Source organism: Nicotiana sylvestris, chromosome 3, assembly GCF_000393655.2.
Source record: "Nicotiana sylvestris chromosome 3, ASM39365v2, whole genome shotgun sequence".
Lineage (NCBI taxonomy): Eukaryota > Viridiplantae > Streptophyta > Magnoliopsida > Solanales > Solanaceae > Nicotiana > Nicotiana sylvestris.
Window position 1 is genome coordinate 20,089,869 of NC_091059.1, and position 22,379 is coordinate 20,112,247.

Consider the following 22,379-nt stretch of genomic DNA (forward strand, 5'->3'; position numbering starts at 1 on the left):
TAGCGAACCTAGTTGGTTCCATTGAGAACGATGGTGCTTGGAATGTAAAAGAGGATGAGTCAAAGCTTGGCTTGTACGTGGTAGGCTGTGCCGTAATCGGGCAAGGCGATGCAGTAAAGATGTTCATGCTTGCATCAGTGGATGACATTCGGGGATGAGGCTCAGAAGGCGATCCAGCAGAGAAGGCTGAGGTGGCTGGGTACCCGAATGGGGTAGCAGGATAATTTATGGGGACATTAGAAGTCCCACTTGACCTGGAGAATAATTCAGGGAATCCGGGGACGACACTTGGCGGCTCTTTCCCATTATTCCAATCGTCCAGCATTTCCAACATGCGGAGCCGTAGGATTCTATTTTCCTCCGCAGTTGCGGATTCAGGTGTGAGGACGGCTGAGATCGAGCTCTCCTCGGAAACAGGGATTGTTTGCAATGGAATTTCTGAAGACATTTCCACACTTCCTTTTGACCTGGTGAAGTAAGTGTGAGTACTGCTTCTGGTCCTAACAACAGGTAGTTGAACACTTCTCCTTGACCTCGTGAAGTATGAGTGCGAGGCCAGACTTTCACCAAACCAACCGTCTTTTCAAAAACCCTGGAGATACTCATCGACAAACGCACGGTTAATTTGCAGCAAATAACAGATAGTTAATCTCACGTTGGGCATGATGCACCTATACAGTTAAGTGGATTACTACATGTTTGCTACGAGAGCATGCGTCGTTCCGGCATTTTCCTCTTATTAGTTTTTCCCTTTTTTATCTTTTTCTTTTCTTTTTCTCCTTTTTTTTTTGTTTTTCTTTATTATTTTTTTTTATTTTGCAGTAAAAGAAATGCGACCGGATCCGATGAGGATTGCCTACGTATCACGATGCCTACGTGAATCAGATCATTACGTAGTTCGAAAAACACAAATGAGCGTAAAAGAAGCAACCTCTTTTATTGTTGAAGTGGTCTATTACAAACTACATTTTGCAAAAGAAAAAGCAAACTTCGAAAATAAACCTAGACTCAACATAGACTAAAATCACCCTGATGGAAAAACAGGCAGAAAATGCTAAGATACAGATTCGACTTATGAGTGCATTATGGTTTTGAAAATTGGTGTCCGCGGGGCATCGTTCGGCCTCGCCGCGGTCCTAGGCGTGAGATCCCTCTCAAGTTGCTCCAGCTCGTTCATAGTCTGCTTGACATAACCCATTACTGTCGAGAGGACGGTAACGCTGGACATGTTCTCACATCGTAGACATCGTCTGGTGATGGCATGGGCAATGGCCTTGATCCTATCTCTGGTTTGCTTCTTCTCCACGACTAGGCGCTTTATCTGATCGCTGCATGTCTTGAATACTTGAGCATCCTGTATATGCTGATGCTTCAGTCGCCGTACTTCCAACCTCATCTAGGCTATTGAGTCGTACCAGTATCTGCTCTCAATTTGGAAAACCTTGGCCTGATTAACTGCTTTGATCTCAGATGCAGCCATCTCTCTCTTTATTTTAGCAACAGTTTTCTCGTGGTCGCCTTCCAATTGATTCAAGTATCGGCGATGCTCATCTGTTCTCGTATCCCACTGTGCCCTGGGCTCTGCTATGACGTTTTCAGATTTCTCCAAACCATCTTGCCGTTCCCTGATTTCACTTTTTAACCTTTTTATCAGCTGCTCGTTTGATCAACGCCTTGGCTGTTTATCTGCATCCAACCTTATCTGTTTGATTTGGGCTCTGAGCATTTCATTTTCTTGAATTAACCTGTTCCGCTCTCCCAGATCGGTAGCAATTTGCACGTTGTGCTCATATTTCATGCCTTCTACTTGTTGCTTTAACCTGCTGATTTCGGCGCAATAGCCTCTTTCCTTCGCTAACCAATCCCACTGTCTTTGCGATGATTCGGTGAAATTCCGGATGTGGGGTCTCTTAGCTGGCCTTTCATGCTCAAGTTCCCTTCTATACCATGCAAGGTAACCTGGCGCTGTCTCTCCTTTGGCTCGATCCCGCACGCAAGTATCTGATTTCAAATATTGACACTCACTCCAGATTTGGCGAATCTTTGCTTCTGGGAATTGTCCGTTAGGACTTATCTCAACTGCTTGAGTGCTAAGATCTTCCTCATGAGGTACTGTCTGGCATCTTCCGAACTGTCTCAAAACTCGGCAGGGTGCGTAAGGTTGAATGCTCTTAAGCCCCATCAGTAAGAAATGAGTTTTAGCTGCAGACATATATAGGATCTCATCAACAGGCAACCATCCCAACGTCCATTGTATTTGGCTGGCAGTAAGAGCTTGAAAGAACGAGGTCCATGCCAGGACTCCTTTGGGCAAACTGATCTCTTTGGTTCTCGTGTAAGATTCTTCTATGCAGGTCTTTTCCGGGGAACCATGGCTCAAAATCTCGGAATGATGGCAGAGGTGCTCGGTCATCCATATCTGTAGGAGCAAGTTACAACCTTCGAAGAAATTTCCCCCAGCTTTACAAGCTGTAAGAGCTCGAAAGATGTCAGATATCACCATAGGCGCGAGAGTACTGTCACTTTGCGTGAGTAAAGTGCTGACGACCCCGGATATCTTCAAATCAATGTTTCCGTCTTTCCTTGGAAATACCAGAAGGCCCAGGAACATCATCATGAACGCTACCCGTCTGTGCTTGTCCCACTTCTGACGAACTCCTTTGCTGCACAGTTTGTTGATTGGATTATTGAATCCCCCCTCATGACCGTACCTATCATATATGAAGCATGGAGTACAAAATCCGGCTGCCAGATCCGGGTTGTGGACTGTTCTAGGTATCTTCAATGAATCTAGGAACCGATGTACCGTGACGACTCTTGGGGCGACCAAGTATTTTTCCCTCAAGGGAAGTTCAGTATTCCCGATGTATCCGGCCATTTCTTCCAAAGTCGGGGTGAGTTCAAAATCAGAGAAATGGAAAACATTGTGCGCCGGGTCCCAATAGGTAACCAAAGCTCTTATGATATCTCCCCGAGGCTGGATTTCCAATAAACCCACAAGACCTTTCAGATATTTCTTAACCTCATTTTGTCCTTCAACACCTAGATCATTCCACCATAGCCGTAACTTGACAGGGATTTTGGTCATTATTGAAAAATGTTCATTTTGCATCGTGCTCATCCTGCACATTTATTAAGGTGATTTTAACAAAACGAACTGACTCAAAATATTTTACAGAGGGGATCAAGTTTTGAACACGGCCTTTAAACACTTCGGGGACGAAGATTTTAAGGCTGTGTGGGTCTACTGGATAAAAATGATAAACAAGACCCAAAAGTGGCTATTTATGCAAAGTCAGCCTTCCGGCGTCCCTTTCAGGAACATTCGGCTATTTATGACAAAACAGCGTCACCCGATTTATTTACGACTCTTTTTTTTTTTAAGAAAGTTTGAAACGCATTTTTTATTTATTTATTGATTTTGGCTATTTTAGCAAAAAAAAATGGGGGTTGAACCCGACGAGGGTTGCCTACGTATCTCACATCTGGTAAGAATCAAACCGGCGTAGTTCGGGCATACCGTAAATAGGGAAAATCGAATAAACCTAGAAATCAAGAATACGTATTTTTATTATTTTTGAAAAGATGATAAAGACTAAAGAAAATATTTGTTATTTTTTTATTTATTTTTTTAGGAAAAATTTGGACTATTAGTCTGAATTCATAAAAGGGGTACTACGAAAGAAACAACATTTTTTTTTTGAATTATGAATTTTCCGTTTTTTTTTACTTTTAAATAAATACCTTCTTTTTTTTTTGAAGTGATAAAAGAAAAATTTTTATATTATTTTTTTTTTAATAACTCTCAATAAAAAGACAAAAATTTTTTTTTTTAGAAAAATTCCAGCGAGGTTTTGACACTACTTGGACATTGGTTTTATTTTTCCAAAATAAGTAATTATCTCCCCTACGCTGCTATTTTTCCCTTTTTAGGAACCGGTCGACATGCGGAACCGAAGCAAATAAATGCACAACACAGATAGGAATGCAGCATGATGGTCTTTTCATTTCAGGTTGCCTGTCCTAGACAGACCCAACCCCTGTGTTGAGTCCCCTAAGTCAAATGCAGCATGATGCAAATAAGCGTTCCTACTAGGGATCCGGCATGAAGTTAAGTTATTCTAGGTTCGTAACCTGGGTATTTGTTCTAGACTGTGTACCCGAGCGGACAACTCGAGTCGAGGAGGGGGCTACGTACCGGGGACCCGTGAGATCGTCCGGCTTTGTAACTTGTCCGACCTCTTTCTTATTTCAGGTATTGACACTAACAGAATAGGGAGTCTCGACCAGCGAGCTTCTCCCCGGAGGTAAGAAGAGAAGGGTTTCGGCACAGTTTATATACAGTTCAGATAATATCAAAGCGGTAAAAGACAACATTTAGCATGTTATGCAAAAACATGTAATAAAGATCAGATAATAAAGCCAAATATAACAATTATTCTAAGCTCGAATTCTTGAACCCTGAACCAGTGGTTCTGGGTTCGTTCCCCAGCAGAGTCGCCAGAGCTGTCACACCTCCTTTTTGCGCGCCCAGCCCCGAAGGGTTAAATGCGCGAGGGGAGTTTTTCCAATTTAAGTGACAATATTCGAAATGGGATTATTTATTTAATTCAGAGTCGCCACTTGGGAAAGGTTTGGCTTTTGGTGTCCCAAGTCACCGGTTTATCTTGAATCCCAAATCGAGGAAATTTTCGACTTTTCCAAATGAAGTCTGCGAACCAGAAATTCTAAGTAAGGAATTCTGTTGACCCGAGGGAAGGTGTTAGGCACCCTCGAATCCCGTGGTTCTAGCACGGTCGCTTAAATTGTTATAATGGCTAAATATCTGATTTAAATACATGTTATGACTTACGTGCTTTTATTAAGTTTAAACCGCTTTTATTACTATCATTTATTTTTATAGAATTGCAACGTCGTGAAAATGCATCTCGAACCACGTCACAATCAATGCACCCGTGGTCGTCGACACATTCTGACTCCGTTGAGATTTGGATTTGGGTCACATCAATGTGCACCCGAATTTAAGAATATAATTTACTTAAGCCGTGCCTAAAGAGTCTAACGTGTTATTATTTTGTGGAAGGCCATGAGATTCACTAAACGGCCTAGCCTGAATTCTAAATATTATGATTAGTTGTTGAGGGCCCCGCAATTTACACTTTTTATTTGGCGAGGCTCGTCCCATTATTTTTAAAAGGATAAACCTATAATGACTACATTTCTTATTATTTTTGTTTCCAGAAATAGAAGAAAGAAAGATGTATGCTAATTGAAGTATATGTTTTGGCCTAAACCGGATTCCTATCAATTTCTAATTACTTATAAAGTGAAAAGACGCCATACCTTACGAAACATTTTGGTTGAACAAAGAAGTTATATGGAGATGGATGGAATGCAATACTTAATCCGAACATTTCTCGAATCGAACTTAGCTAGACTTATTTAGGCTAGGTTAAGGAAATTGAATGCTAGGCATTATTACTAATGGGGATTCGGACGTGTTCCTATATATTGCCTAGCGGTCCTGATAAAAGGAAAAAAAAATAACACAGAACATTATTGTGTAGGTGGAAATATTCTATCCTATGCATGTCATTAGTTAAACGGGAATCCAGTCGAAAATTCTATACCAATTATCCATACCTTCTATATATTGTACCATTACATCTTGTACTAGCAAACAACTATAAACTAAGATGCAAGAAGCTAAAACTTGATTAAGTATTGTCTAACTAATCCTTCACTACTGAATCACACACTAATCAATTTATACAAAAGGAGTCAATATACCATGAGCATTACAAAACAGACATCTAAATTTTCTTCAAACTCCTTTCATTTCATGCTTTCGAACTGTTACAGTTAACACCAAAATGGGACTCGAAATGTGTACCTGGAACTACTGGAAATGCAAAGGAGAAGAAGAAGAAGATGGGGAAATCAGCAACAACAAGAAACAGGACTAGCAGTAGTAGCAGGACAGAATAGCAGCAGCAACAGGAAACAGAATAGCAGCAGCAACAACTCACAAAACAATTGGAGTGGGATCAACACCCCAACTAGACCAAGTTCTTGAGTAGAACAAACAACAACCAAGCAGACTCAGTTGGGATTTGGGAGAAATCAGTGTTGCACAAACAGGTCCAGATTTAGTGAAATCAAAACAACAGGAAAGAGTGCAATTTCTAGTTTTGTCTGTCTGAGTTATCAAACAAAATTCTTTTCCAGTTTTCTGTTTCCAGAACCTTCACTCTCCTGAAAGTGTCTCCTCTCAAATTACTCTGTTCTTGTCAATGTCTGTCTCTATGTGTGTGTGTGTATATCTCTCAATGTGTATCTGTATCTTCCCCTCCCCCTCTTATGTCTCTTTCCTTAATATCAGGTGGTATTCTTTTTCTCTCCCCCTCTATTGTCTCTCTCTATGTATGTCTGTGTGTGTATACCCTCTCTCTCTTTCAAAAATCTCCTTCTCTCTATCTATGCCCTCTCTTTTTTTCTCTTATATCCTCACATTGTGTCTCCTCCTTTTATCTATCAGATGTCTTCCTCTTTTATAAGCCTTAACATTACCCCTTTTAACAGCCTGTTTGGAATATCACAACACCCCTCCCATGTGCCTTCCATTTTCAGATTCCAATTGGCTAATTAAGTATGAACAAAACCCATGATATTCCCTGGCAGACTCACTTTAAGTAATGTTTATTATTTCTGAGGTTAAAGTAGAGTATGGGCAGCAGAATGTAGTCTGACAGCATATGCTGTCAAACTATTTTAATTAAAAAGGACCTTTATGCACATGTTGTGCACAAATGCACATGACATCAATTCAGATTACAGTTACAGACCAAGCCTTAGGTTTCTGAAACCACATTAACAACTATAAGTAACTGAACTTGGTTCTTAATTGATTCAGGCAATGTTCAACAGAAGCAAATCGATTTATTTTTGTTCAGACAGTTGAAACTAATTGACGACACATGTCGACTCGACTATATTAGTTATAACACATACAATCGACACCAAAATCAGACATTCAAAAGTATAGGACACATGATTCGAATTGTACTGACTAAACAGAATTGTACTTCGAGGAATCAGTTAATCAGTACAAATTTGGAATTCAACTAATTGCACAACAAATACATACATACACATTATCAGAACAAGTAGAAGAAGACACTCAATCAAACAACAAAGGTTCAGGCAAAATGGACAGGGCATAGTTGATAAAATTCGGGGACAACCATTACACAACAACAATAACAGCCTTTCAAACAAACATGGACTAATAGAACAAAGAAAAGAGAACAGAACTCACCTCAAATCCCGAAAAATCAAAACCTTAACTCGGACTCGGTCAGACCTTTCTTAAGGCTGAACAGACTTTAATCGAAGTGTTTCTCAGATGAAAAACACTTCGATTAAGGTCCATTGGACCTTAATTTCTTTGGCTCGAACGGGTATGGACCAGTGACGAGGAACCTTATGGTTTCAAAAATCAGATCTGGGATTCATGCTTCCCTGGTCAGATTCGGACCAAACCAAGCATGGTTTGGTCACGAGGGGGGTCTGGGGAGTGTCTGGTGTGAGACTGGGGTCAAACGGTGCAAGTCAGGTTCCGACTCGAATCTTCAAATGAAGATTCGAGAAGGTGGGAAGGGATTCGAGCTAGGTGGTTAACAGACCCAGGTTCAGGATGGCAAAGGGGTCCTATGGTGTTAAGGGGAAGATCACCGGCGTCCATGCCGCCGGCTTTCATGGTGAAGGATACAGGGGCGGCTAGGGTTTGAAGGGGAAGGGTTTGGTGAAGACGAAGGCTGGGGTGTTGGATAGGGGGCAGGGTATGGTAAAAGGCTTATATAGTTAGTGGGTAGGTGGATCCTGGCCGTTGGATGAGATGTGATGAAGGGCCAGGATCCTTCGACTAACAGGGAACGGCGTCGTTTCAAGGGTAAAGGGTTTGGGTTGGTCCGAGTGGAGACGGGTCGGTTTCCTTAGTGGGTTATGGGGAATCGATCTTGACCGTTGATCAATTTGAGATCAACGGCCCAGATCAACCTGGATTAATACGACGTCGTTTGGACGCTCTGGGTGTTTAGCTGGTCTGGACCGGGGCAGGCCTGGTTTTGGGCATTGTTTGTTTGGGCCAATTTTAATAAATTGGCCCAAGTCCGGAAGAAGGAAGGGCTTTTCTTTTTTCCCTTTTTTTTGTTATTTCCTTTTATTATTATTTTTTTTTTAAAAGAAAAACAAAACTAAGTAGAATCAAATTAAATAAACACTTAATACAATTATTTGTACACACATTAAAATAATTCAAAACAGGTAAAAATCAAACAGAACAAAATCACGGACAAAGATGCCTATTTATGATTTTCTATTTAACAACCGTGTTACGGTTCAGATTACGCATGACACGTACATTTTTGTATTTTGTTTTAATAAAGTCAAAATGGGCAAAAATCATAAATAATTAACAAAGTGCTATGTAAAAATCCAAAATTGTTCAACAGGATCAATTGTTATTACTTTTTATTTCTTTTGGAGCGATTGTCGCGCGAAACAAAAATCACGTGCTCACAACAGGCACAACGCAGGGCACGCTGCCTCACGCGCCGCGGTAGTGGACATCGTCAGAGGCTCGTTTCTGACAGAGTTGGCAAGTTTGCACTGCGACGCCACCCAGTCGTGCCCCATGCGGCGTGGCTATGTATTTTTTATAGAGTATTTTCATTTCTTCAATTTTTGATATCCAGACTTGGTCCTCGACCCCCTGAATGCGATCCTGGTTTAATTCTTTGGGCTTTTACTCAGATTTTAAAGCTCCAACTTGTTCGATTTAGCTCCTGATTATGTTTTTAACTCGGAATCACTTCTTGCAAGGCATAAAATATATATTAATTGTAATTCACTATTTATTTAAGCTCAAACACAGGTAAAATACAGTAATTAAAGTGCAAACAATGATTAAAATACAGGTTTCTAGCCTACCATCATGTATATGTATGTATAAATACCTTTTATACACTGTTATACATGTTTATACAAGTTGATACATTATTTACAGTAAGTATAGTGTAGGGCATAAGGTGTTTTCGTGCTAAAATATTGTATAGCTGATGTTTATATACACTTATACGGAATTTTTTGTGTGTGTAATGCTATATAATTATATATATATATATATATTCAGTTTATAAGGATATATATACATTGTTAGTGTATAACAGGTCTCCATGAATGTTTGACACTTTCTTCTCTTCTTCTCTTTTTCGTGTACGTGATGTATGGAAGAGATTAGGTACGTGAGGGATTCTACAATTCTTTTATCAATTTTTGATTTTTTAAATCTTTTTATGGCTACAACAATTGCACATAAAATTTCATATTTTTAATTTAAAATTTTACTACTAATTCTGATGTGTGAAAATTCAAATTATTCACCACTTGAAATATACTAAAAAATTGGAATATTTCATTATAAAATTATGTTTTGCCATAAGGAAAAGAGAAAATAGGAGAATATTTAATTTAATGCATAATTTCTTGGTATTTACGTTGTCGATCCCAACCTCTATTTTTTTTTTAGTTTTGTTACTTCAATCATTGGCTTTGCACCAATTAGATAATAAGTTAAAATTGCTATACTTACAATCCTCTAAACGTAAATTTATGATTCATGTTTATATTGCCTTATTGACCCATTATTTTTGGACTATAAATTTACAAAATTGTGACCGGGCCATATAGTTGCAATGCATATGTATGAGTTGTATTATGTGTAATTCTTAAAGCATATGATCTAATATGCTTAAATAAATTAAATTCTAATTTATTATGATTAATATATTTTAATAGTGTTCATGTACCGTGCGAATTCTAATACTGGATTAGGTAAAAGTTCTAAAAATTATGCTTCTAAGAATAAATTTTTAATCGTTAAAATTATTTTAAAATTATCTTTTAAAATACTTTTTTAACTTTACGTTAGGAGAAGTATCCGTCAAAACTGCATTCAGTTTCCCAAGGGAAAATAATGAGAAGATAAATAAAATATTACACACAGATTAAACTTTAATCAAAAGGTACCCCAAACTAAATGCACGTGATTGCAAGCAAATGATGATATACACTAATCAAGAATTATTCCATTAAATTCCCAATTCAAACTCCTAAATCCAAATCACCAACCCAATAAGCAATTAATCCTCGTTGTTTAAGGTTGGCAATTATACCTAAACTTTATTTTAACCAAAAAAGTGGTATCAATTTCAGTTAAAAAAATATAATTAGGGGGATGTTACAGCTCAGATCTTATCCTCCACCTTCTTTCTTTGGCCCATAGTCAACATCATTGCACAAATGACAAAACAAAACAAAAAAGGATAATTGCACTTTTGGTCCCTTAGTTATTGTTCAATCCTGATTTTAGTTCTTGTAATAGTTGGCTTAGCACATTCAACCTTTTCCTTTTTGCTATCAACACTACTATGAGAACTGCAGAATATTTTTTGCTGGCTAGGAATATGCATAGGAGAGTATGATTATAAATATCAATGGGAAATAAGAGCCTGTCACGACCCAAAATCCAACTAGTCGTAGTGACACCTAACATAATTCATTAGTGACGAAACCAGAAATTTCTTCGAGAGTGTTCAAATTTGAAAGAAGTAAAGAAATTCTCACACAAAGGGTGTTCAATATATGTTATATACCTCTAAAACTTAATAGTTTACCTATATACGCAGTGTAATTTTTTAATAAAGGGTGGTCAATTGACCACCCTTTAAGACATGTAGCTTCACCTCTGCAACCCGCTAGGTAAGCCAGTTAACAATAATACAATTCAAATGAGATTAATGAGAAATAAATGATGAAATAACTGAGTTTTTATACAACAACACAAGCACCGGTAGTACAAGTTATGAGCCACTAAGATTTAGATTTACAAAACTGAAATGAAATAATTACAACATCTGTTTGGAATGTACATAAAGAATTACAAAACTGAAATGAAATAATTACAAAAGTGTGCTATTTGCTATACAAACTTTCTGTGTTCAGATCTTCTTCTTGCCCAAGAAAATTATCCACTTCATAGAATCAATTTGTAGAAGGTTCTTATGGACAGGAAATGTTGAACCAATAAAGAAGGCTTTGATAGCCTGGGACAAACTGTGTGCACCAAAGGTAGCTGAGAGATTGAACTTCATAAATGTGGAGCTGTGGAACAAAGCAACCATTTGCAAGTTACTATGGAGTATTTGCATAAGGAAGGAGAAGATATGAATACAATGGGTGCATACTTACTACATAAAGGGAAACATAGTCTAAAATACAGAACCAAAAAATGCGTCATGGGCCATAAAAAAGATATTCAAAGCAAGGAACTACTTTTCAAATGCAGGGCTCTCAGAAGAAGATGTCCAGAAGATGGAGAAATGTTCTGTCAAACAACTATAGAAAGCTATGCAAGGAGACTTTCCAAAGATGACATGGAGGAAATTAGTACGCAACAATCAGGGATAACCCAAGTGGACATTCTTTCTTAGGCTGGCAATTCAGCAAAGACTGACTACTAAAGAAAGGCTAGCAAGATGGGGTATAATTGCAGAACAAACATGCTCATTGTGTAACAAGGAAAATGAGACAGTGCAACACCTATTTTTTGACTATGAGACAATAGGAAAATATGGCTTCGACTACTGGAATGGCAAGGTATATGAAGACCAAAGAAAGCTTGGTATGAGGAAGTGACATGGCTGGCACAGGTGAGCAAAGGAAATAGTGTAGGTGCAACCGTATGTAGGATGGCCCTAGCAGCTGCAATCTACCACATTTGGTAAGAAAGGAACAATGTGATTTTACAAAAGAAGATGAGAACAAGCAATGCTATACTACAACTAATCATACATGAATTACATATAAGGGCAAGCAATGCTATACTACAACTAATCATACATGAATTACATATAAGGACTGCCAAATTTCCTTGTCTAGATAGAGCAATGACTAATTTGTATTAGTACCCTGCAGTAAACTAGAGCATGAAGTAGCAGTTAAGCTGTAGAAGTAGTAGAAGTCTTAATGATGGGTAGCTCCTAGCTGAGGCTTCATGTCCAGTAGGAGGTATGCTAGAGCTTTTTGTAATAGATTGTACGAAACTATAAATATTGCTACTTGGTAAATAAAATACTTTAATTACCAAAAAAAAATGTACTTATCAATTAATTGAAAGTTAATCATGATTACTCATAAATTATAAGATCCAAAATAAGAATATGTCGATATTTTGGGGAGTAAAAATGCAAAATTCCAATGTTATGGGATAAAATAACACGGTATAGCCAGTTTTCGGACTGGTCATTCAAAAATAACCAGTGTTTACGAAGTCAATGAAAAATAGCCACTATTTTGCTGCAACAGAGACCAGTCCAGTATAATATACTGGAGTTCGGTGCACTTGTGTATGAACTCTAGCATATTATGCTGGACCAGTATACTTTGCTGACTCCAGTATAATATACTAGAGACTAGAGCACCGGTGCTCCAAACTCTAGTATATTATACTAGACAATTATACTTGCTGAAACTCCAATATATTATGCTGGAGTTCTAGTGTACTTATGCTGGAACTCCATCATATTATGCTGGAGTTCCAGCATACTTATCCTGAAACTCCAGTATAATATGCTGGAGTTCAAATATACTTATGTTGGAATTCCAGTATAATATATTGACGTATTTTCCGGGTTGAACAGTATTTTCACTTAGATTTATCTTTACATGAAAAGTGACTAAATTTCGATTTGTTTTTCCCGATCTTCTAAGGTGGCAATATGGGGGCCTTCTTCAGTACATTAAAGTAATCCAAAATTTCTAAGTCATACTGTTTTCTCCTCCGCCCATAGTTTTTTCTTCTTCTTCTTCTTCTTCTTCCCGAGATCCCAATGCTCTTTCTCTGTTTTTCTCTTATCACCATTCTTGAATTCCCCTGACATAGCCCTTTTCTTCCCTCTATATATTCGTTTTATTTCTATTGCAATGTTAATTGGTTCAATGGTTCATTCTTTTAGCTTTTCCCCTATGAATTTTTCTTTTACACGCATCTCTCTTAGGTGAAATTACATTTTTCCTGGAGTTTGGATCTAATTGGGATAAAGGGCTTACTGGGGATTTCAATTCTTGTGCAAAGAACACATAATTCGATTCATAAAATTGTAAAGAATTGATACCTTTTAGCTGAAATCTGTGTTTTCTAATCTGGGTTTGGCTCAGATTGATTAGAAAAATTGTGTATATTTCTAGAAGAAAAAAAAAGATGGTGACAGTGAATCTTGGAATGCTCCATTATGTATTGGACCATGTATATGGTGCGTTATTGCATAGAACAAAAATAAGCCCACCATTCTTTTCTAGAGGATGGGGAGGTACAAAGCTTGAGCTGTTAGAGAAAATGATTAAGCAGTTGTTCCCTGAAATTGAAGGACAGAATTGGCCTCCTACATTGGTGCAACCTGTTTGGAAAACAGTTTGGGAATCTCAATCAGCTACTTTGAGAGAAGGGATTTTTAGAACTCCTTGTGATGAGCAGCTGCTTGGTGCATTGCCTCCTGAGAGTCATATGGCAAGAGTTGCTTTCCTTTCCCCCAAATACACGCCGCCTCATAAGATGGCCTGTGTTGTTCATCTTGCTGGTAATAATGCATATGCTATTCCTTTTCTGGATTTTAAAAAAAATTTATGTCTTATATTCTTGCTGTTGTTTGGGGTTTGAGGCGTATTTGATTGATTAATTGATATATTCCCTTGAGTTAGACTAGTCTAGCTACTGGTTTTGAGATTAATGCTGATCTTTAGAGTTGGGTTCTGTAGTAGATTGATACTCAAATAGTAGAGGAACAGTTTGATTTCAGTTATCTATCTATTTGTGCTATTTATATGAGGGAAGCTAGGAAGGGGAGCCTTGGCGTAACTGGTAAAGTTGCTGCCATGTGACCAGGAGGTCATGAGTTCGAGCCGTAGAAACAGTATCTTGCAGAGATGCAGGGTAAGGTTGAGCACAATAGACCTTGTAGTACGGCACTTCCATGGACCCCGTGCTTAGCGTGAGCTTAATGCATCAGACTCCCCCTATATGAGGAAAGCTAGGTGTTTCAGTGTCATTTAATATATATTCAAGTTAAAGCGCTAACATTTGAGGGGATGACAGGTGATGTTCATAAGCATCAAACTGGTTGAAGACACAAAATTTAAGGTGGATTAACTAGATAAATTCTTGCCTTGTCTTTTCTCTTGTTTTCGCCTTTTGGTGGTTGTGTCTTTATTAACTAGATAAATTCTTGCCTTTTCTTTTTTCTTGTTTTCGTCTTTTGGTGGTTGTGTCTTTCAATCCTGGTCTTTAGACGACAAACCTTTTGAGAGAACATTGCTTGTATTAAGTTCATCTGCCCATTGATAACAAGAAAACTGCCGATGTAATTGTTAGCCACCATCCTTTTCGATGGTCTACTTGTGATTGAAAGCTGCAACTATTGTGGGCCGGCATAAAAAAGATCAAGAGCTGGTGAATCATGGTCATTGAGGATCATGATTACCTGTTTAGACTTCAGTAGGTCTTGCCTAGCTTATACCTATGACACATGTCATATCCAACTCTTCTGCCACTAGTTTGCATGCTAATTAACTTACATTTTCTTAATGGTCCTTATGGGTGCTTAGTAACACAACTTTTCTTATATGTATCAGTATCATGTTGTGGTCTATATGTGAAGTTTTATTTATGTTTACCAAATTTATTTACTACCTTGGCACCTTTGGGTTGCAATCCGTTTGAAAAATTGTGCCAAAGGGGTTTAGAGCATGTCATCTATAAGATAATATGAGATGAGCAAAAGTATGTAAAAAAGAAGTAAATGTAGTCCTTGTCCTAGATCTACTGTGAAAAGGAGTAATTTTTCATGGTTTAATATCGATCTCAATAATTGTCTTTGGAGTCCGTAGAGAAAAGATGATCGGATGTTTATGGTCTTAAACCATATATTTATCTCTAAAGAAGTTAACCGCAATCATGGAACAAATGGAAATTTTCCTCACCAATTGGCATGTCTAGGCCTGGCCTACTCATTCACGCCACCATAGAAACAATTGCGAATTTTTCAAAATAGATCCCCCATAGTAGGAATATTCAGAATTCATATCATTGAGCCCAATGCTAACCTTTTTCACTGGATAAGAAACCTGACTTATGACTTCGAGAAGAAATAAAGAAAGATGAATCTTGTGTCTTGTAGGGTGAGATACATGTCAACCTTTTTTTTTGATGATGAAGTGAATATTATTAACAAAGACATCAAAATGATGCAGATGTTACAAAGAAACAGAAAGTATCAGCCCAAAAATATCAACAAAAGATCTATCATAAGAAACCTGATAAATTCCAAAAAGGATTAAGGGTTATAAACAGGGGTAAGATTAACCCAGCTAAAAAGATTAACTAAACATTTGGCTTTAAGAGAATGATTGGCAGTTGAGACCCCATCAAATCATCTCTGATTCCTTTCGGTCCATATACACCACAAAATACAAGCAGGAACCATAGCCCAGATCCTTTTGATGGTTTTATCAACTTTCCATGAGCACCAACTCACAAAAGCCTCCCTGAGCAGTGAAGACCAAAAAGAGTTAGGAACATGTTCCACATGTCTGTTGCAATTGAGCAGTGAAGAAACAAATGGTTAATTGACTCAGACTTGCAGGGGCACATGTAACACCTATTAGGTAGCTGAAAATTTCTCCTAATGAGATTGTCTTGTGTTAAGCAAGAGCCCTTTAGAGTGATCCAGCTAAAACAGATAACTTTTGGTGGCAGCTTAGTTCTCCGGATTAATTTCAAGGCCATTGATCAATTATTTCTTTATTGGAGCTCAAGTGGGAGTAGCCTGCTTTGACGGAGTAAGTGCCCTCTTTGCTGTTGCCCCATTTAAGCATGTCTCTTCCCTGGCTGGCGACTATGTTGTTATGCAGGCTTCCAAGAAGTAAAGCCAGAACTTCTATCTCCCAATCATTAAGATCCCTTCTTAGGTTTAGATTCCATGTATTGTCCTCCCTGTTTTGAGCAATAGTAGAGTCTGGATTGGTTGCAATTAGGAATAATCTTGGGTAGACCTCCTTTAGTGTAATGTGCCCCAGCCATTTGTCTTTCCATAAGTGGATGTGTGCCCCATTTCCCACTTGCAGTGAACCTAAATGTATTGCATGATACAAAGCTCCCTTATATCGTATTATCATTTAGCCAACTCCAATTCATTTTCTAAATAATACCAGCTTTCTGTACAATTACAGGAATTGCCATCTATTGAAATTTCAAAATGTTGATGTTTGGCGAGGCAAAACTTGACATAGCTTTCTCATAAAACAATTTTCAATTAAAGAAATTACTTTTGTCCTTTTCTTTTTCATAATATAGTCCTATGTTGCTCGGACTCTCCGAAAATGTTGCCTGGTGTGTGGATCCTCCAAAAATAGTGTATTTTTGGAGGATCCGACACGGGTGCGGCATCATTTTGGAGAGTCCGCGCAACATAGATATAGTCCTACTAGAGTTTAATAATATTCCTTTCTTTATCATTGGCTGATTAGATGCATTTTTCAAATAGAAGCAATAGCTGCTGACAAACAGATGAATCACAACTATGCAAAAAAAAAAAATTGATTTAAAAAAGAAAAAGAGAAGAAATGAACAAAGTGTTTCCCGTTGTCTTACATATTCAGAACTGTTGTAAATGCACTTCACTCTCCTACCCAACTCTGCCTTCACATTTTACATTTTTGAGTTCTTATTTTTAAGTTTTCCTTCTGCAGGTACTGGAGATCATAGTTTTGAGCGAAGATTGCGTCTTGGAGGTCCATTGCTGAAGGAAAATATAGCAACTATGGTGCTTGAGAGGTAAGAATTAATTTCATGGAGTAATATCGTAGTTTTCTTTCTTTTCTTTTTGGTTCTTTGAGTATACAATTCTTCTTGTTCTGATGGCCCTCAATATTCTGCAGCCCTTTCTATGGAAAAAGACGTCCATTGCTGCAGCGTGGGTCAAAGCTCTTATGTGTTAGTGACCTGCTGCTATTAGGACGAGCCACTATTGAAGAAGCTCGAAGTCTTTTACATTGGCTGGACTGTGAAGCGGGTTTTGGAAAGATGGGTATATGTGGACTTAGCATGGGTAAGGCATAATCCTCAACTTAAAATTTTAGCTTTTATGGTTGGTAAAACCCAAGTCACCATCTTTTTATGCATTTAAAGATGAATGGAGTATTTGGGCTGTTGAAATACTCAACCTAGTTTGACTTGTTGATCCAGTTTGAAAATCATTATCTTGGTTTAGTGTGCGTGATGGTGTGGAGATAGATAAGTAAGAATCTCTAGTTGATTCAGTTTTACGTGTGCATCTAGTGCGTAAGAGTGATTAATGGTTAGTATATGCAATGCTTTCGACAGTTGAAACTGATCCTAGTCGAAAAAGTCTAGAACTTTGTGTATGCTGGGAAAAAATTTAAAGACGCATGGTAGATTAAAGCTGGCAGAGAGAGTTATTTTTGAGGAGATGGGTGGAGCGGGCGACACAACCACTGGAGGAAGAGTAAGAAAGAACCTGTTTTTGGGTAATTACATGTTATGCTGTATGACCTTCTGTTAATGATAAAAACAAAGGTGTATAATCTTCTGCCTTTTTTCCTCATATGTTTTTCAGGGTTCCTCTACTTTTAGATCTACACTATTATCTGATAAAAGAGATTACATATGGGATATCAACATGTGTATCTGACCATTGTGCACGTGTATAAAGTACTTGCTAATACATATGGTTCAGAGCATTCATAAACTTCACGTCTTTATAAGGATTTTTTCTTTCGCCAAAATTTTGGTTTCTTTGATGATATCTAGGAGGAGTACATGCTGCTATGGTTGGAGCATTGCACCCCACACCTATTGCTACACTTCCCTTTCTGTCTCCACATTCTGCTGTTGTGGCATTCTGTGAAGGGGTGTTAAAACATGCCACTGCATGGGAAGCACTGAGAGATGATCTTGCCGTGCAGGAGGCTACTATGACACTTGAGGAAGTGAGAGAGCGGATGCGAAATGTGTTGTCTCTTACAGATGTTACACGGTTTCCAATCCCAAAAAATCCCAATGCTGTAATATTTGTTGCCGCTACAGTAAGTGCTAAATCTCACTTTTTTGATCGGTAGTGCTAGATCTCACTTTTTGCATGGTATATTTTTCTTGAGAGGGTCTGGAAGCATTTTGGTTGCTCCTTATGACTCCAATTTGTCCATTCCATGTCAAGCATGTTTATTCCTGCCAATCAAATGTCTATTCACACCATTCCTCCTCGATACTTCTTTATCTCATGTTGGTAACCAAACTAATATTTATTTAGTAGTGAAACTACTGACTTGGTTTTGAAATAGTAGCTGAACTAAGATTGAACTAATTTTTTTTTGAATCCACACTGTTCCATTTGTCTGAGCAGTAGTGGCCGAGTTGTTTTTCAATACTTTAATATTTTTCTGCACAGCAGTTTGATCTAGAAAATATATAAGGTTGTTTCCTGAGACAGTTTTGCACTTCTCTTAATGTAAAGAAAGTATGTACTCCTAATATGTTGCCTTGATCTTTCTCTGCCTTGAACATGATACCCCTATGATAATGGTAGAGTGTAAGATGGACCCAAAAGTACGCAGCCTCTTACTTCTTATGGAGCCATATGTAACAGTTGAGACTTCCATCTCATACGGCTTCTTCCCAAACTACCTTACCGGCTTTTGCTTTAAGCCACTATCTATGCACACAATTTTAGCTTGGACTCACCAATCATTTCATTTCGTGGTGTTGAGCGGTGGTGCTGGCCGTGTTGGGAAACCCCATTGAGCCCTTGTTTCCTCGATTGCATGTGGAGGGCATAAAGTTACAAGTCTAGAACTGCCTTTCCCTCTGAAGCAGAAAAGTGTCTCTAGGGTGCCACTCTAAATTTGCTATTATAAAATTAATCACGCACGCTGCTATGACTGAAGAACAGATATGAAAACTGTGGAACGCTGGAATCGTAAGTCCTTTGCACTATCTTGTCCAGAAAAAAGCTTCTTTTCCAGAAAAAAAGCTTACCTGACAACTTATAGATTTAGGAAGGAAACTTTGGAGGTAATGCGGAGCTGATTACATAGCCATATGATAGTTGAAAAAGAGGAGAAGAAAAGAAAACTGAAGCTGTTTAATACATGTAAACCTACTGCTGGAATTTTATGCGTAACATCCAGCAAAATTTTACATACGGGAGCAAAGCATGCACACTTTCGTTGCTTTATCAAAATGTTTTAGATAGCTCTCTTATAATTTCTTGCTTGTAGGGTTTTTAACCACATGGAATCTCATTAACCCTTCTTATTTCAGGATGATGGCTATATTCCAAAGCACTCAGTGCTACAGCTTGAAAAAGCTTGGCCTGGCTCAGAAGTTCGATGGGTTAGAGGAGGACACGTATCGTCTTTCCTTCTCCACAATGGTGCATTCCGCAGGGCAATAGTTGATGGACTTGACAGATTACAATGGAAGGAGTCACCTTTGTGACATTTCCATAGTTGTGAAGAACACATCATGTAATTATTAGGTGTTCCATCCTCTCATCCACTAATTGTCACAAAACTTGATACACCGAACCACAGCTGATATTTTCAAAGCATTTGGTGGAAAATGAAAAAAGAGTGCTGGAAAGCATTCATCCTTTACTTCTCTTTCTGTGCTGTATTACTTTAAAGTACAGTCTTTCTTTGTAGCTGTCAAAAAATAATTGAATTATTGTTGAAATTCATCTCTTTTTTTTTTCTTCCTGGTATGTCAGTATAGTGACAGATTACTTTGAGATATTGCACTCAAATTTATTACAAGAAAAGATTCGTGCACTCAATCTCAGGCAAAAACTGTTAGCTTTATTAAAAAAAGGTAAGTCATCTGTTTTAAGCATAAATTGTCCTGCGAGTATATGCAATATTTTCCTGTGAATATTTTCTACATAACAACAAATTAAACTGAAAATTTGGTTAGTTTTATATTGAAAATATTTACAGTGTACTCGATAAATATTTTCTACAGCTTACTTTGAGATGTTACTCAATAAAAGGTTCGTGCCGTCAAAGACTAATCACAAAATCACAAAGAAAATAGATTCATAAGTTGTGTTGGGACAGCATGTGAATAGAGTGGAATTGGTTATAAGTAGCTGTTATAGGAATAACAGAATTAGGCTATTTTGGTTGCACTAAGTTTCTGCTTTTCTCATCTATCATTTTCTGCATTCTCTTCTCATCCCCTCTCTGTTTTCCCTTTCACTTATCTTCCACCATTCCATTGCTATTTTGGCTATTGTAATTCCATTTGGTTGAATCCATACTATCAGTCAGTTTGGGTGTGTTAATTGAGTTATTTCAGTGGTGCTTTCATCCAATGATCTTTCATCGATTAGGGAGATGAAGGATTCTGCTGCCAAGGTGACGGATTCTGTTGCCAAGGACCTCGCGGAATTTCAAGAAATACTTATGGACATGGTATCAATCAAAAAGAAACATTTATTATCACAATCTATATCTATATATTATTAAAAGGAGAGAACAAAGCCCTCTCCTTAAGCCAAGTGACAGCCTAAAAAAAAGCTACATGGCACAATTAGTTATTAGTTATTACTTTTGAATTCAAAAATATCTATAAAAAAGGAAAAATAAAAAATAAAAAACTACCATCTATATCTATCTATATATTATTAAAGGAGAGGACAGAGCCTTCTCCTTAAGCCAATTGGCAGCCTAAAAAAAGCCACATGTCATAATTAAATACTAATTAGTTATTTAATTAATAATTAGTTATTAGTTATTATTTTTGAATCCAAATATCTATAAAAAATGAAAAAAATAAAAAATAAAAAACTACCTTATATATATATATATATATATATTAATTGGTTGCTTTATTTGAATTAATAAATATAGATATCTTATATAAATAACTACCCATTCAAATTGGGTGATAGTAGTTTCAAGTTGGAGTTTCAAAATTATTTTAAAATAAAAAAATAGCTATTAAAAAACAAAAAAAAAACAAAAAGAAGAAAAATTACCCATTCAAATCGGAGAGTAGTTTCAAGTTGAAGTTTTAAAATAAAAAATAAAATTTAAAAAGTTATTTAATTAATAATTAGTTATTAGTTATTATTTTTGAATTCAAATATCTATAAAAAAAAATAAAAAACTACCACATACATACATACATACATACATACATACATACATACATACATACACACACACACACACACACACACACACACACACACACATATATATATATATATATATATATATATATATTAATTGGTTACTTTATTTGAATTAATAAATATATATATATCTTATATAAATAACTATCCATTCAAATTGGGTGGTAGTAGTTTCAAAATTATTTTAAAAAAAATATCTATAAAAAAAAATAAAAAAAAAACAAAAAGAAGAAAAGCTACACATTCAAACCGGAGAGTAGTTTCAAGTTGAAGTTTTAAAAAAAGAAATTAAAAAAATTATTTAATTAATAATTAGTTATTATTTTTGAATTCAAATATATATAAAAAATGAAAAAAATAAAATATAAAAAAATACCGTATATATATATATATATATTGATTACTTTATTTGAATTAATAAATATAGATATATTATAATTAGTTAATAAAAAACGATAATATAAATATATATAAAAATAACTATCTATTCAAATTTGGTGATAGTAGTTTCAAGTTGGAGTTCAAAATTATTTTAAAATATAAAAAATAGCTATAAAAAAACAAAAAAAAAAAAGAAGAAAAATTACCTATTCAAATCGGAGAGTAGTTTCAAGTTGAAGTTTTAAAATAAAAAATAAAATAAAAAAATAAACAATTACCAATTCAAAATGGTGAGTAGTTTCTAAGTTGGAGTTTTAAAATTATTTTAAAATAAAAAAGCAAAAATAAAGCAATAAAAAAACTTTTGATTCATATTGTGCAATAGTTTCTTGTCACGACCCGGGTTTTCCACCCCCGGGAGTCGTGATGACGCCTAGTAATGTGAGCTAGGCAAGCCAATTATTTGAGCAATTTACTTCTTTATCCATTTTATACCTTTAAAAATTATAAAGCAATGACGTGTAAATAGCGAAATTATAATAAGCGGAAGAAATGTAGTAAAATATCTTAAATGTGAGTCTAATACAACTATTTAAGCCTTAATCACCCAGAACCGGTGTCACAGTACCACAGACGATCTAAGAGTGCTACATACAAAGTCTGAAAATA

General features: G+C 36.7%; 1 protein-coding gene across 1 annotated transcript; it reads left to right on the top strand.

The window, feature by feature from the left end:
- Positions 1-12,867: 12,867 nt before the first annotated feature.
- On the top strand, positions 12,868-19,887 carry LOC104234823 (uncharacterized). Its single transcript, XM_009788458.2, has 5 exons — positions 12,868-13,697; positions 16,864-16,948; positions 17,053-17,222; positions 17,945-18,219; positions 19,454-19,887. The coding sequence occupies exons 1-5, from the start codon at positions 13,322-13,324 to the stop codon at positions 19,628-19,630; spliced, it is 1,083 nt and encodes a 360-aa protein (XP_009786760.1). The 5' UTR covers positions 12,868-13,321; the 3' UTR covers positions 19,631-19,887.
- The last annotated feature ends 2,492 nt before the right edge of the window (positions 19,888-22,379 follow it).